Source organism: Dermacentor silvarum, chromosome 9, assembly GCF_013339745.2.
Source record: "Dermacentor silvarum isolate Dsil-2018 chromosome 9, BIME_Dsil_1.4, whole genome shotgun sequence".
NCBI lineage: Eukaryota > Metazoa > Arthropoda > Arachnida > Ixodida > Ixodidae > Dermacentor > Dermacentor silvarum.
The window spans coordinates 161,239,422-161,256,815 of NC_051162.1; the positions used below are offsets into that span (position 1 = coordinate 161,239,422).

General features: G+C 45.9%; 1 protein-coding gene across 1 annotated transcript in view; it reads right to left on the minus strand.

Annotated features, from left to right (window-relative positions):
* The window catches only part of LOC119464601 (AT-rich interactive domain-containing protein 4B-like), a 47,996-nt gene that overhangs the window by 19,092 nt on the left and 11,510 nt on the right, over nucleotides 1-17,394 (minus strand). The window contains exons 3-10 of the mRNA XM_049655469.1: nucleotides 14,866-14,934; nucleotides 12,570-12,663; nucleotides 9,468-9,547; nucleotides 7,450-7,553; nucleotides 6,196-6,504; nucleotides 3,419-3,728; nucleotides 1,861-1,933; nucleotides 766-961 (exon numbers count right to left, since the gene is read on the minus strand). Of these exons, the coding sequence (XP_049511426.1) occupies nucleotides 766-961; nucleotides 1,861-1,933; nucleotides 3,419-3,728; nucleotides 6,196-6,504; nucleotides 7,450-7,553; nucleotides 9,468-9,547; nucleotides 12,570-12,663; nucleotides 14,866-14,934 (1,235 nt within the window). The remainder of the gene's footprint in view (nucleotides 1-765; nucleotides 962-1,860; nucleotides 1,934-3,418; nucleotides 3,729-6,195; nucleotides 6,505-7,449; nucleotides 7,554-9,467; nucleotides 9,548-12,569; nucleotides 12,664-14,865; nucleotides 14,935-17,394) is intronic.

The window sequence follows — 17,394 nt, forward strand, 5'->3', positions numbered from 1 at the left end:
AACCTGTAGCAGTTGCAATTCATCGTGGGTACTTCGAAGTGCAACAAGACAGGAACACATCGAGAGCAACACGACCAGCTTGTTGCACTTCATTACAGTGCTCAAGATGCAAGTCCGGTAGTAGACAAAAAACAGAAGTCCAAGCTAAGCTGCGAGAGTGTTAACAGTTAACAAAACAGTGGAAACAAAATGAGGATGATATGAACACAGTCAACAAAGTTGTATTTAGTACTCGTGACGAGTAGTGCAAAGGGGCCAAGATGAGAACGGAGACGAACGCTCGATACCATGTCTTGCACTTCGTCTTGCACGCCCCGTTAGCGCTACTCATCCCGTAATTGAATGCCAACTGGCCTATCAGTCTGTCCTTTCGCAGTGCTAGTAGTTTATTACATTAGAAAAACAAAAAATAATAAAACAAAAACAAAAAAAGGAGGGAGAGGGGGGGAAAGCCGTTGTGGATGTTTTGACCCTCTCACTAAACACCTGAACTGTCCCTTGGAAAAGGAAAAGAAACAAGACAATAGAAGTAATGAAGTGAAAGCATAGGAAAGTCAACGTTTTCTGCTAGTTGAATAGACAACTGGTTGGGGCCACTGGTCTCTTGACTTTAACCGCACAGAGTAACGGCCAAACCCTTTTCCTCCCCCATATATACTGCTGTCGTCCTATCCCTTAAAGTTACACCTATAATCTTCTGTCCCCTAGCACATCCCGCCAAAACACACCCCCGTACACAGCGCCAAAGCAGCAGACGAGCCTCACTTCTTGTAGGCAGCTCGGAGCAGGTGTGCGTTGGACTGGTTGGCGGGGGAAGGCAGTCCGAGTCGGGTGTAGACCGTCTTCCACTGGTTGTGGTTGGTGACCCGGTTGCATCCGCCCAGCTTACTCACCACCCGGAACAGCCGGTACAGGTTCAGGTCGCGGCCAGCCATTGCGGGGCCCTTGTTGATGGGCGTCCCTGCGTGAACGCGCGCGCAGTGATGTCGCGAGTGTTCTAGTGCGTGTGTGGCAAAATGTAGGGGCGTGCGAATACCGAACGGTATTAGAAAAATTCGGGGATATTCGACATTCGCACCCCACTAGCAAAAAGGCTTCAAATGCCTGTCGATCGTGTGGATATCTAATCAATAAAATAAATTCTGGCATTCACTGCCTGCTTGGGGTCCATAAACTAACATAAAGCATGTTTCTGCACTAAAGCAGATGAGTGGTATGATTTTGCATGCAATCCGATGCGTGGCCTGTTGTGCAAGTCAACCACATCCAACACCATTTCAACAGGATCCTACGTTCAGCAGAAATTTTTTATACATACTGCAAATTATGTCACACACTCTGTGATAACACGTGTCTAGCACAAAATCAGGACTTGACAGTGATGCTGCCGACAAATTGTGACTCAAGAGCAGGAAAATTCACATATCAGAGTACTATGGGGAACATGAACTCCTGCTGGCAGCAGGCACAGTGGATGATGTCAAACTGCACCTACCAGCTCCCACCCAATTCAGACTTCTGGTTCTAGTGGAAATTTACCACTTTTATTATTTCTGGTCCCAACTGTCTTCAGACAGGTCGGTCTGTAAGGCCCTTGGCAAGTATTCATTTGCTTCACACTTCCAATGTTTAGGGGGATGCGAGTGCGTGTTTGGTGCTAGCTGAAGTGTACCCCAATTTGTTACCAGACGTTTCAATGTTCCCCAACGAAAACAGGTGACTAGACATGGCATCTAGCATTCTGCTTTTTGACCAATTCCCTTTCCCACTTAGACAAGCAGCCCAAAGCATAACATGAAACCCAATCACATGCTGCTAGACACACTCAAAAGCAAAAACTGAAAGCCAATAAGCACTTACCACGTTCGTCCATGAACTTGTACAGCTGCGCCACGAACCGGTCTTTCTCCTCACTAGGTTCGTCATCGGACACCTGCACCAAACAGCAACCATTTGATCAGCACTCTGTAACAATTCCTTTCACTCGATTCTATTCCTACCATATTGTTACGGGGATAATATTTATCGTGGCAATATTTTATATTCCATTTCTCATGACCGACCAAACTTGGTGATGATCCAGGAAAAGCACTGCTCAGACCCCCGATGTAGCGCCAAAAGTTAGAGAATTGACTATTTTCCCGCATGGAAGGCTAGCTCTCCCGCAAAGCAGTTTGCCTAGCTAATGGTGGTGTGGTAGTTTTTGCAATCGGCACATACTAACACAGCTTGTGTTAAATCTTGCGACATGAAAACTGTGGGTGCAGCTCTTGAGATAAACGACAGACAAGCCCCCTAGCCTGCAAAGCTAGCCCTTCCGTCTGCAGTTGAATTATGTCCAATGCCACCATCCGTTGGGCAAATGTGGAATACGAAGAAGCCCACATGTGAATTCGGGGCTACAGAGAGTTATAACATTGCCGTCTCATTGCCCAAGCACCCAATTATTCGTGAATACTTGTACATTACCGTTCATGTCACAATGAAATTATAAAACTACGGTTTTGGTGAATGCTACAATCCAACACAAATCTTCCATTACCCTGGAGTTTGTTTTGTTCACCAACTCGTAACACAAGGCATGCAGCCAACGGCAACTTCAATCTCCCTAGCTGCAGGAACGTATGCGGCGAAAGATCAATTAAATCCATCGGTGCTAAACTTTGGAACTCCATTCCACTCGAAATTAAACTTGCGCTCAACTTTAAATTCTCTTGTAAGGTACATTCTTTAAATAAGTCCTGTAGCAACTGAACTTGTATTCGGAATGATAAGTCTACATCTTTCGCATCCTATTTCTAGCACACTGTTAATATTTTTCTACTGGGAATGTTTGCAGTATCGAATGTATATGGCACTTTCTAGTTTTCTTTGTATGTTTGACATAGTCTTGTTAGTCATTTCTATTTCTTTTTCTCACTCAAAGACCGCAGCTTTGTACCTGTAAATATTCTGAATTGTATGATTGCAATTTGTTTTTTCCCTGTTTAAAAATCTGCGCTGTTATGTTTATGCACATCTATGTGTAACCTATTCACCGCATCTCTGCCTTTAAACCCGAGTACATACACAACACAAGCCACACAGCACACATATAATACACATATAGACATCAAGAATTATGCCTTAACGGCGAGTCTTTATTGCCAAAAAAAAAAACACATAAAGTCCTGTATTCAATTGGACCAATAACTAGCCACATAGGCCAATCAATCCCAAATATTTCGGTAAGCATTTACCCTGCATTCACTGACAATAAACTCCAATTTGATTTGACATGAATTAGGAAAAGGGTGCACTGTAACAAAATCGTCACATCATCCCCGACCTGGAGTGTCTCCCCTTTTTACCAATTGCCACTTAGTTTGAGAGAGTCAAGCACGCTCGAAGTCAGGAAACCACAAAACACGGCACTCACATCCGACTGCGAGTCGTGGCCATCGTCGTCGGCCGTGGAGGCCGAGGTGCTGCCGCTGCCCGCATCGTTCGCCGCAGGAGCGGGCGACGACGCTGATCCTGCGCTGGCCCGGGAAGGAGTCGGCGGAGTCGACGGAACAGCGGAGCCGCTGGAAAGGAGCAGCGCGCTCCCCTGCCAACCTGTGGGCAGTTCGCCTCGGTCGAGAAAAGTGAGCGCCCGGTCCACGGCCAGGCGCAGGGGATTGGTCTCGGCCCGTGAGGTGGCGTCGTCTCGCGAGAACTCGCGCAGATCTCGCTTGTTCACCTGTAAACTGCATTGGAAAAAAAGGGAAGCGTTTCTGAGAACTCCCAAGTCCGCGACGAAGCGATTTCAAAGACAAAGGCACTTGACGCTTGAGAACAAAACATAATCGATGGCAAACTTTCTTTTATTGCCCGTAAATGAAAAATGTTAGCAATCGAACAACCAACCACGACAAAGCTTGGCGACAGGACCAATTTGGCTTGACTTTTGGATTGCTCTCACTTCATGGCCAGACGTCGAAACAACCCCTGCTAAGCTTAACCGAAAATGAAACTGAAAACAATTTTAAGCACTGCATGAACCTTAAGCGCAATCAAGGCCTTGAAAACGGCCCTTTAAGGGTTTCAAATGCTAGTACAGACCCTGAGCATGGTCTAGAGCAGGGGTTCTCAAGTACGTTCATCCCAGGGAACCCTGCTAAGCTCCATAAAGTGCCAAGGAACCCCCCCCCCGATTTAACCGAATTATCGAGGGTATCAAGAAAACAAACAAATGCTGCACTACGTCAACACCTTTTATTTACTCAATGAATCGTCAAATCTTGTTTCTATTTAGCACAAGACCAGTGCGGAAGCTGAAATTCTCTTCATCTCATTAAAGTCCCTATATAAGAAAAGTACCGCCATCCTTTGACAAACGCCGCTTCTCTCTCTCCCGTATCTCCGATTGGACGATGATAGCGCGCGCTTTTCACTTCTTTATATTTTCTTTTTTTTCGCCTCAGAGCCATGTTGAAAGTCCTCTGCGCAGCCGCAGTCGCCGGCAGCGCGCCCGGCCTGAAAGCTTCAACGTGGACTTTCTAGGTGCACCACCGTCGACTTGACTTTCGCAAGCAAAAAGTAAAGAAAAAAGCAAGCGCTTTAGGAGAGGAGGCGGCGGAGGAAAGAGTAGATGGCGGTACTTTTCTTATATAGGGACTTTACATCTCATGACTGATTAGCGCTAGCAGCGGCGAAGGCCTCGCGTCATCCTTCGCGGCGCGCGTTTTCATCCGAGACGCGCTTTGCACCAACGGGCGCACATCCCGATTATTTTTTCGCCACTCAGCTGCTCGCCAACAAATTGTCCGTCCATCGCGATGTAGCCGGCGCTTTTTCTCTTCGACAGCTTTGCACTGAGTAAGCGAAACTACTGCTTGCCGCAACCGCTGTCGACGAAACCGCGGCCGCTATCGACGCGATCATGGACGGCGGCCTTGCGGTTCAGAAGGCAGGCGGCTGACAGACGCACCAAGTCAAAACGAAGCTACCTTTCGCTGCAAGAAGTGCGGACGAAACTGCGGTCGCTATCGACGCTGCCATGGGAGGCGACTAAGCAGTTGTGAAAGCACGCAGCCGACGCGCGCATTGAGTGAAAATGAAACTATTTGCCGCAACCGCTGCGGACGAAACTGCGGTGGTTATCGACGCGATCAGAGATAGCGACTACGCACTTACGGAGGCACGCAACTAGCCGCGAACGCGGTGTTACGCGTGGCGATAAACGCAAGAATAGAGGCTTTAAAGACACAATTAGGCACGAAGCGCTTCGGCGTTGCTGTCAGTCACGTGCCGCGTACGATTGCCGCTGCGGACCACGGTGCAAGCTGAGGACCACGGCGATACGGATTGCGCCGCTTCGTTTCGGTTGGACGCTACGCCGTTCTTGCTCTTCTGCGGCGCGCACTTGCGGTGCTCGGCGTTTTTTTTTTTTTATTTTTTCTCCAACGTATAGGTCAGTGCGCACGCTATCGGCACCTACCCTATCTATAAATAGGAGAAAGGCACATGGTGGTAAGTTACGGCCTCAGAGATTCAAGTGCGAAAGCTTAGGCGCGTTATGGCCTCAGAGATTCAAGTGCGAAAGCTTAGGCGCGCTGCCCGTTCTCAGAGGTTGGGTGGCTACAAGCTGCTTGCGTATTTATTGCGCAGTTCGCGCGTTGCTGTTACGCACTGTGATGTGCTTTTTGACACTCGGGCACCGTAACTCGGGCATGAGTAATGGAAGTTCTTTGGATCAAGCGCACCTCATGTTCGCCGTTTTAGACACTTGTCGAGAGCGGGACCTGGGAAAATTTATCAGTGGCTCGCGGAACCCCGAGCAGGGGCCTGCGGAACCCGTAGGTTCCGCGGAACCCACGGTCTAGAGAACCTCAACAACCACACCAGTCATCAACAAAGCCGACAAATACCATTTGCATCTGAGGTGCTGCATACAGATGGGCACTTTCAGCATCACTTAATTTGTAAGTTGGAAGGCGACAAGAGGGCACCAATGATTGACAAGAGAAATGTCCTGAAACCTTGCCAACTTGATTCGTCTCAGTGATGAAAAAAAAAAAATTACTCCACGCATGCAAATAAGATAATGCTTTACAAGGCTCATGCACACGGCAGAATATGAAGCCCAAACAACAAACATACGACATGTCGCAGTTCCTAATCTTTTGGACTTTGACAGCACACACGCAAAGAAACAAAATGCTGGCCACTTACAACTTGGCATCCCTGAATGACCGGATGACGACGTCGTCCCGAGGCAGAGGGGTGCTGATGCCTTGCCCAGTCGCCCCAGTCGGGTTCACGACGAGCACCGGTGCCCACGAGTCCCGCTTGCGCTTGTCGCCAGTCTCCAGGATGGCCACTCGGCCGATGCGCCACTCCGAGGATGGGGTGCTGGCCCTCGAACCCCCTCCCGCTGAGGCGCTGCTTCCCCTCGACCCCGAAGTGGGCGTGGCCCGCCGTGGCGGCGTTGGGGCCGGTGGAGGGGTGGGGGCAGACTCTTCGTCGCTACTGTCTTCTTCCCTGTACAATTATAATTATTATTGCTATGGCGAATTCGAACTGAACTAGCTCTATTTGGTACGTGTACGCTCCTGCAACAGATCGTACTTTGAATATGTATTTTGCCAGACTAGTATCTGTACCTGATTTGCATTTTTAGCTGATAAGGCACATACCCCGTCGTGCTGAATGTTCAACGTTTCAGCCCATGCCCTAAACAATTGTAAATGGTGACGTCGAACAAAGCTCATTCGATATTACTATCAAGTATCAAGCCTATTTATGCACATGCATGCAGGACAAAGGCCTTTCCCAGTAACCTCCAGTTAACTCTGCTGTGTCATGCTACGGCCACAAATTGCCTAATCATGTCACACCTCTCGATTTTCGCATATAATTAACGTTTTATTTCACTCCCAGGTTTATTTCTTTATTTATTTATACAATTTATGCATTAGATGACCTGCACAACTCCACTTCTTCCACTTAACCTAAACCAGAATGTAAGCTACCTACGCTGGCTTTCACTACTAGCTCCCTGTCCCTCGACATTATGCCGATCATTCTGCGTTCCTATGCTACTGCGCTGTCCTTGATTTCTAATTTTCTTTGCTATGCTGCAAGAACCTGGTTTAAGCACAAAGATTTAAGTACATTCAGAATGTTGCTTCCAGAAAAAAAGCACTACACTTGCCTGCACGAGAGCACAAGGCATAGGGAAAGGCATCAGAAAGTACGGGCATGCAAACATATGCACCACGTAGGCGTTATATTCCAGACCCGTCGAGCGGCAAGGGAAGACGGAATCGTCCAACGACTGCATCACTCAACCTTGCCGTTTATGGAACTCAATGCCTCTCAGTAGACTGTCCCATGCACAGTGTAACGAACAACAAAGGGCTTTTTTTCTCTTCTTGAATTGACTCCAACAGTTGCTCATTTCTAGATCACCAAGACAAAACTTACATAGTAGCAATAGACAGCATCGATCGTCGCTTCCGCTTGAGCTTGGAGCCCATGACCGGCGTGCCGAAGTGCTCGGGGTTGGTGAGGGGAAGCTGGTCCAAAGTCTGCCAGAAATAAAGAAAACGGGAGTAAGATCCCTGACCTTCAAACCTCAGCATTCGTCCCCCCCCCCCCCCCTTTTATAAAGCGTAGCTTGCCAACTTCTTCAACTTTAAAATGCGTAAAAATCCCAGACAACTCTCAGGGAGAGGGGAGGGAGGGAGGAATAGCACTCATTTTTCTTTTTAAAGCTTGCTCTGAGCCTATTCCTATTGTGTAAGGAGTGCACGAACATTCGAAACTTTCGAATAATGAATCGGTTATAGTATACTATTAAAGTTGGGCCTTCAATAAAATAGTCACATTTCACTTAGGAACTTGAATCGAATGAACAGTATTTGAAAATACGAATATTTTTCTAATACCTTACGTTGTCGCGTGTACGTGAAGAAACGTGAAATTGAAGCAAAACTGCGATATTTTTCATTCCATCCACGGTAGACATAACGTACTGGAGCATGTAGCTTTGCTCAGCCAGCTAGGCTTTTCCAGCTAAACACAATCCCGCGCAATAAAATGTTATTTAGGCACAGCGTTCGGCAGAGGGTATTGCTTGGTGCTGTTTATAGATGAAGCACCTGTGCCCTCTTTTCGGATTAAATCATAATACATTTCACTGCAACATATTTTATACAATAGTGAATTTCTTTAATCTGCCGTCTATTCACGACGGTACACACAAATATTAAATGCTCCACAAGGTTGCCTTTGCTAACTTTACCTGACAATGCATGACCGCGTATTCTCTTAAGAGCCCCGAGTTTGCGAACAATCTGCTTATTGTTCCTAATGCCTTTGTGCTTTTAATAAAGCATGCTTTATGATGTGCCATGAAAAGGCAGAAACTCTCTACTGTTGTGAATACCAGGATGTTACATTTGCTTGATATTAACGGCAAGATGGCTGTACTTATTCGCCAAACTATTAGAAGAATGCTCAACATTCTATTCATATTCGATTTGGTCTGAAAAACTGCTGTACATACACCTCTACTATTGTGGGATACGTGCACACTTTATAAATGATGATTCACCTTTAAACAGGGCACACAAGTAGCGACACACAAGTAGGTCCGGGATTCGAACCCGGGACCAATGCCTTTCCGCAGTGGTCACTCTACCATCCGAGATAACTACCAGGCTAGCACATCCAGCGCGATTTCCCTTTCGTCACACTTCCCCCACTTTGCGAGAGTCCTCAGCACTAATTACCCATGTTCAGTTTCTCTGTACTTTGAGTTGTTAATTCACCCTCGCACTACGATCTGCAAGCCTCTTGGCTTTGGTCCCTAGTTTGAATCCGGACCAGGATGAATTTTTGAACTCCGAAGCTTTCTTTCCGAGATACGGGTTTTCTCCGTCTACCTTCGGGTGGATGACAATTTTGCCTTTCATAACAAGCATAGACGTAGCACACGGAAAGCCGCATGCGCTGACCCAGCTAGACAGACGCGGGGCATGGAATAGCTAGCCTGTGGAAAGCTGGCTGGGGTGGTAGCATGTGGTAGCAGCAATGCACTGAAACCCATTCAATGTTTGAGACAACGCAGGTTAACTAACTTCCTCTGCCAAGTTGCTTTAGTATTGGGACGACTGGCGTTTCTACCACTCCATCCATGTAGGGGAGATGTCTTGTAAGGATTTCCATAACAACACACGGTACCATATGCAAACAACAATCGTAGTACCACACGAGTGAACTAAGGTTAACTCTTAGTTCACTTGTACGACACTGCCTTACTTTACTTTACTGGTGACACGAAACAAACCCGCAGACACACACAGACGACAAGCTGGCAGACTGCGTCACCACAGTAACTGTTATAATAGAATAGGCAAAAGACAACAGTGCAACTACACAGAAGCAGACCATGCCACTGTGCAAGACGCAGCAAGAGAACGTCAAGCAGGCACACAAACCTCGCTTTCTGCAAAGTGCCGGCCACTCTTGAGACACAAAGAAGTTCGACGCAGCGTCGTCTCGTCTCCATCGTCAAACACTGGGAAGCGTGAGAAAGCAGGTCACAAACTGCCCTTACTGTATTTGCTCAAATATAAGGCACACCATTTCTTTTTCTCTAAGAAAATAAGTCTAAAACATGCGCGTACAATACAATCGGATATGAAAAAGAATTGGCAGACATTGGCCTATCGTAGCCCTTTCAGGCACGAGTGCACAAAAGCAATGAAAATAAGGATATTTAACATGTGTCGCATACATCTCAAAACAATTTTGATTTGACCCGTGCTGCAAGTTTTTATAATATGTGTAAAGCATTTTAGTAAAACGAATTCGAAGGTACAGTAAAACCTCGATAATTCGAACTCGGTTAATTCGAAATTTCGGTTAATTCGAAGAATTTGAGCGGTCCCGTCATTCTCAGTGCAAATTCAACCGGATAATTTGAATGGCCCGCGTGGCTCTATTCGGATAATTCGAAGTTTCCGGCTGGTAGCAATGTGCGGCGGTTAGGTTAGGGCGCTCCGTAGAGTCGCCAACCGATTTTCCGATCTCGTGGGGACTGAAAAATAGTCCGAAAAACTCGTTAGGCAAAGTAAATTATTAGTGCGGCTTAAAAAAAAAGAAAAAACCTCTAATAATGCCCTGCCTCATACTACGCTTGGAGGGGATCGACTTCCTTGGATTTGCGCTGCAGTGACGTTGTCTCCGTGTACAGTGGACATGAACGTCACCGCGTTGGCGATCTCCGCCAACGGAGTTCGCCATGGAGATCCAAGAAACAAGCTTCGCACCGCTTAGCTCTAACGAAGGCACAGGAGGTGGCGCCGATCACTGAGACAGGAGTCTCCGAGACACCTGCTCAATGTACACGCCGCGTTCAAAATAGTAACCGAAACTTTAGAGATAAAAAGAAAAAAAAAAAACTCGCTGAATTAACAAGCGTGGAGTCAGCGCGCACGAGCGCGGCCGCCGCAGCAGCGAGCGAAGGTTCGTGCGGTCTATCGCTTCAACGGAAACTGAGCGGCGAAAGCACAGTGCATAAGTCAGGGCCATCTGGAGATCGCTTTCAAGATACGGTGCGCGCGAGAACCCGCTCCGGCGCTAAGTACGCAGTTGTTAGAAGAGTAGAAGTCGCCCCCCCCCCAACGGCCTTTCGCGCGAGGGAGGAAGTCGCGTTTACGCTCCGCCGTGCGTTCGCTCTCCATGAAAGCGCGCGTCCCCCGCGCGCTGTCACTCACACATACGGAGGGCGCGCGGCAATAAAAAAACATACCACAATAAATGGTTAAAAGGATAGTGCAGAGCGCATATACTAGAAAATAAAAAGAAAAAGTGCAGTACTCTGGAGCATTTTATCAGCCAAAGAAGAGCGGCCATGGCCTCCGAGACTGGAGGATGGCGCGAGCTTTCTATTGATAGCGCGCGCCTTCCAATCTTGGAGGCTATACAGCGAGCCACTGGAATCCAAGCCAGTGCAAAATCCAACATGACGGCCTCTAAGATTGGGTAGTGTGGCTCGGAAAGAGTGATTTTTAGTCCGGGAAATCGACCTTTGGGGTCTCAATTCGTCCGAAAAATTGGGTGCGAAAATGCATGAACTCAATGGGAACCCCGACGGTGCATTTTTGAAGTCCGGTATATCCATCAAGTCCAAATTTTTGAAGTCAAACACCCCCACGCCCACTTTCGCGGCAGTTATCGATTCCGTGAACATCATTCGCAACTTTGTTGAGTGCAGTGCGGGTGATATTTGTATGCTACGTGCTGTGAGACAGCTGGAGAGCATGGCACTAGGGGCGGCGAACCAGCGCACCAAGTAATCCCGCATCAGTGATTACTTCGAGTAATCTTTCTCGGACATGGAAAATAAAGATGGTTTCTTTTTGCGGCAAGTTCTTGCGTGTTTTCTTTTTTTTATTCATTTCGGTTAATTCGAAAATCCGCTTAATTCGAAGAATTTTTGTGGTCCGGCGACCTTCGAATTATCGAGGTTTTACTGTAGTTGGCTGAGTGTTTGATCTCAGTGTCAGTGTGTTGTGATGTAGTGGGCTCCCTTATTTAATTGATTTTTACAATGTTCAAGAGCAGGCATATTTTTTCAAGTGGTTCGATAGTTGCTCTCCAAGTACGATAGACATGAAATAGTTGATGTTTTCATATCTGACCATCCGGTAGTGAGTTCGTGCATAGAGTACACATTCCATAACCTCGACAAAACTCACTGAAGAATTTCAAATTCTCAATTCGTTCTGAAGCTGTGAGATTTCCATGATTCTGAAGGTGCGGAAAATATGGTGACACTAAATATTCAATGAACGGAATTAATTGGCACCTGAAGGGGATATGAGTCAACACCATCACCACTGTCATGATATGGTGACTAAAATGATGGCAATAGAACCATGTTTTCGCATAGGTTGACGGCGATGACAATGAGCCACTTTTGTTACGAAGGCCCTTTCAAAATAACATGTTTTGCATGCCGGAGCTAGTGGGGAGAGAGCTGGATCGCATGTTCTTGCCATTCCAGATACTCCAACACGTCGTTAGACAAAGTATGAAAGTGGTAAATTGATTGAGGTATGGTCTACCATTCCATTTGTGACGGTTGCAAAGCCATTCAAAATGCAAGGATTATGAAATGCAGCCGTCCGAAGACTACATGTTGTGGCTCTTTGACAATGACATGGAGCTGTCTGGACACCATGTGTGAATACATTCCGGTTTTGTAAAAAATTAATTCTCCACGTTCAATTTTTAATTCTTCTAAACAATAGGTTTTGTGTTCAATTTGGGTGCACACATTTCCTTGCTTTGAACCGATAAAATGTTACACTCACTCTACATAACAGAAATTGGCTTGCTTGTTGCAATTATAACACTTTCAATTTCGAGAACACCAAGAAAAAGATGGCTCTTAGGAATAAATAGTTCAAACTTACATTTAACTATTCCTGGTCATAAACCATAACAAGGAGAAAAAAAGAGACACAGTTGTCGCCTTCTCCTACCCACCAGTCCTTAAAAGCTTTCGCAATTTACAGAAGTCCCACACTCACCAACAGTGTACTGGCTGTAGTCCAGGAGTTTTCCAATGACAGCCTCAAAGTACTGGTTCCTGTCTGGGTGTTTGGCCTCCACATGGGCACCAACCTGTTCATTAGAAAAGAAATATACGTAAACGTGTCAGAACGAGGCACAAAAGCATGAAAGGACGACCGTGAGCACTAACGCAAGCCTGATATTCGCCAGAAATGTCAGTAAGGCTGGCAAAAAGAGCTTTGATTAACTGCCTGTGACCTTTTGGAAACCAGAACTCTACCGGTCTGGTATATACAGTAAAACTTTGTTCATCCGACCCTTGTTAATTAGGAAAATCGGATAATTCGAACTCATATTCTGGTCCTGACCGGCGTAGGCATTATTTAATGCAATCAAACTCTTATTAATTCAGACTTATTTGGCCGCACATCGGTTAATTCGGACAACTCTTGGAGCTCGGCGAACGCCGCAAATGTGCAACGCAGAAGAGCGAAAACGGCGTTTGCCGTGTCGTCATCCATTTGCATCCATGGCTTTCCTGCCTTGTAACATGCAATGCACACATACAATGATGCACAGCTAGAATTTAACGGTGGCAAAAACAAGTGATGTTCAAAGTGACAAGCTGTCAATCACACAGAGTTCTCACAGCTTGGCTGAACTGTGATTGCTGGTTTAAATCATCCAAAAGCTATAATGAACTTTTTTTTACTACAGGATACCCTGGTCACTCGGGCTTTTTCAAGCACGCTCGTATCGATGCAGATTGAGCTTAATGCATATGAAACACTGCTACATGTCAATTTCAAATAGGCTTGACTTCAATATTGCTACATTCTCTCATGTTTCACGACTCAATCGCATTTTAAAATTGTATATGCTAATTAAGCTCGATAAGCACTGCATGTGCTTGCACGAAAAAGTTATTCCGTCGGATCAAATGTTTGTGATGAAATGGAGCAAACAACATCTGCATAAACTACACGCACAAGCTCAGACTATCAACTGATAGCCGCTGAAAGTGCCTGTGTGTGTTTCAGTTCGATATGTTTGAGCTCATTGTGCTTTTTCATCGCTAGAACAGTATTAACTAGCCCAAGACAACACTGGCTAGTCAGAGGTCACTGGTTAGTTTTCTCTGTCAATTAAATTCAATGTTCAGAATATTGGCCATTTTAAATAACTGTAAAGCTAGCTGTCCTGCGAGGAGGCAGTCTTGCCCAACTAATGGTGGCACCTTAATTTTTGCAAACAACGGGTAGAATCACAATTTGCTAGTATTGTTACGACACAGAAAATGTAGATGCACCTCTCGTTGCATTTGCAAGAGGCAAGCTCGAGCAAGTGCAGCTAGCACTTTGTCTTCATTTACAAGACGACCGGCTCCGTCACTGGTTGAGCAAATGTGCCGTGCAGAGAAGTGTACATGCGAATTAGGAAAAAAAGGATCTATTCCGACAATCTTTTTCCATCCCGTCGAAAATAAACGAACAATCTTTCACCGTACTGTCCCTCAGCGTACAAACATTTCACGTTAGGTTGCATGCAGCGGTTCACGATACAACATCCGAAGGAAGGAAGGAAGACCAAAAGAAAATTGTGCTGCCAGTGCTTTTATAAACAAGATAATTCCAGAAAAAAATGCAGCAATGACTTACATGGGAACAGTCTTCTTTGCCTGATGTGGTTGGAGCACAGATTATTTTAGTGTCACAACACAAACTTGACTTCAAGCACGTGAAAGCGGAAGCTGGCGTACACGTGAAACCGACTGACTGATTGGGTTTAATGGCCCCCAGTAACACAGCGGCTATGACAGCTACCTGAATGACAGCTACCAACACTTAACTGAATGCTAAATGTTGGTCTCGCCAGGCATGGCATCATCGACATTATTGCGATGTCACGACACAAACGAAGCACACTATGTTGACATCGTGTAGCCATAATGCTAAGTATGACAACGTTACTCATAAAAAAAATCGAACAAGAGTGCTGCGCACATTCCTACTGGCTATGCTTGTGTGCGACAGCCACAGTGATCGCAGGAACAAAGTGGGCTATTCTATCCTGACTCCACTCGTTCATTTCCCGGATACAAAAAACCGAAACTGGTTCCTAGAAACAATTGTTATACAAAGCTTTTCGGAGCACTCTGACGCTTGCCAGCACTTTTTTTTCTAGGGTTTAGAGGGTTTGGTCCTTCACTTAACGTAGAAAAAATGACGATTGGGAAATGCCGCATCGGTACTCCTTTAACGCACACCGAAGTTCAATTCAAGTACGCTAGCCATTGCAGGAAGCAAAGCTCACCCGCAAGGTGTTTCCCTTGATGTGCTCGTCGGGGATGACGTGAGTGCCGAGGCTGTTCTTGAAAGTAACCTGCGTCAGGAAAGAAGAAAAAAGAAGGAGAGGTTGTGCTTAGAAACAACCCAAGCAGATTTTATGCCCTCAACAGCAAAGAAAGCTGTTGAGGAAAACACTAGATCAGGCTGGGCCGGGGATCGTCCTTCTGGAACTTGGCCCAAGTTCAACTGCAAGCAATTGGCAATATAGTAGTCATGGTTGCTACAGAGGTGTATGTGCAACTACAACCTATCTCCACTAACTGTAGCCACTAAATGTGACATAAAGGGAGTTACAGTAGAGTCCAAATGTGATATGGCTGCCAGTCCTCGAATTTTACGATGTCTTCCGGCATGCCAAACGTTGAGTCTAGTCACATGTGGCCTACCGCATTTTTGCACGTATAACCCACATTTGAAATTTGTAAAAACTGAAGGGCATTGCAGGGCGGATTGCCTTCAAGTGCAGCTTCACGATGACACAATCTCCACTGCTGTGTGCAAATTTACTCCACACTACTATAAGGACTTACTTTGCTCAGTAGACAGCCATAGAGAAAACGATAATAGAGTACAATTTGTGCAGCATTACCATTTCCACTGTTACTGATACTGGCTGCTATGACTGGCACATGTACGGTTTACCAGAATCTCGGATTTGCTGGTACCATCTGGCAAGTTGGCATCTGTCTCAGTGGCATCTTGTCTTAGGCCTAACCACTTCAAAAAATATATATCTCAATAATGACCAAACAGTGGTAATGCTTCAGTCACCAGCAAGACGAGACTAAGTGGAGGCTGATTTCAGTATTCATTTCTTACTGTCCCAAAAGGAAGCAATTGGCAAAGGCAAATTAAGATCGAAGCAGGAAGACTGGGCACTGCCATGCTATGTAATCACATTAACTGGAGGAAACCGCCCCAGAAGACTTGCTGGGTGGTTCCCGCAAATACCAAGAGCCCAGTAAACTCCGCACACGTGCAATCGTGGCAGCCGGTAACAGTATTGTTGCAACACTACGCCAAAACACTCCAATATACAAGTCCTGCTACAAGTAATGTAGTTAAAGGGGCCCTGAACCACTTTTTAACCGAAGTGGAGAAAGGCATTTGAAGTCAAATTAGGCTATTTCAGAAATCATCATCATCATGATGATACTTTGCCGCAAAAAGTACTTCAATGCGTTCAGCAGAAGCGCAGTTATTGGTAATCAAACACGGCCTCCACTGTGCTCCCATTCCTTCTTCAATGCCTTGCACTGCGAAGGCTACGGCGGAGTGGGGCGTGGCCAAAAACTCCGCCTTCGAAATGTCACTGTGGCACGCAATTCAAATTTCATTTTGGATGTTAACGCAACTTCCGATTTTGGTGCCTACGATGTGCTAAACGTAAGCCAAACACGGTTGTCCTCAGCGAGCCGCAGTGCGCTTAGCCAGTGGACTTGTGGCGGCCGCGGTGTACCCGACCGCAGCGACCAATAGCAGCCACGTTTGGGAATCCGCTTTATTACGAAATAAAGCGTCCAAAAGAGAGTGAGGAACATGGCTTCTGTTGAAAAGAGAGCGTTTCAGAGAAAGACGACTTCGCGCTCCGCTTGCAAGCTCCATGCACGGCGCACGACAGCAAAACTTGGCTGAGAGGTTCACAGAAGCGTATGCTACACGCGGACTCTGTTATTTCCAGCTCGGGGAATGCTGGAATGCTACCAAGCTCGGGGAATGGTTCAGGGCCCCTTTAATGTACAGGCCTCCAACATTAAGAGAAAGGGGCCGACAGAAGACTAACAGCCACTGCTGCTTAACAATAATTTCTGAAACTGGAATGACTCGTCTCCTACGCTTTTGTATTTGCTTCCCCAAATATGTGCTCAGTTGCTACGTACAATTCCTTCCTTCTCATGGTTGCCGAATACCAAAGCCAGAAACATAGCAACAAATCCTCCAAAAGTAGCCAAACCAGGGGCCGTACTCTCAATTTATCACATTCGGGAATGCTCTCACTTTTTTTTTTTTTTGCATGATGTAGAGTTTGGTATGATGGTTCCTGGGAATGATCGGCATTCAGTTTGCTTGCTTAAAGAATCGCTTAATGAAAGCGATATCCCTAAAGTTTAAATCCAGAATATGGCCCCAGGTGTTTAATGAGTTACATAGGCATCCTTTCTGCATGACACATATTTATCTCGATGTTCTTGTAAATCTTGACATATGTGCTTAGTTGGCATAAATGTTCTTAATATGTATTCGCCGAAACTACAGTATACGATGTCAATTCTGCCACTGATCCTTCAATGTTCAAACTGCAATGTCCCTTTCTGTTGAACCTGTACTGTTTGGGTGATTGGGGTTCTCAGAAAATTAAACAGGCTTTTCTTTTTTCTATTTCTCACTTGTGCACATTTAAATTGTTATGAACCGTTATTTTTCCAGTACCGAGTTGAACCAAAATTGATCTCGGCACAATGCAATAAACCGAAGGCCGTTTTATTTTGATCCG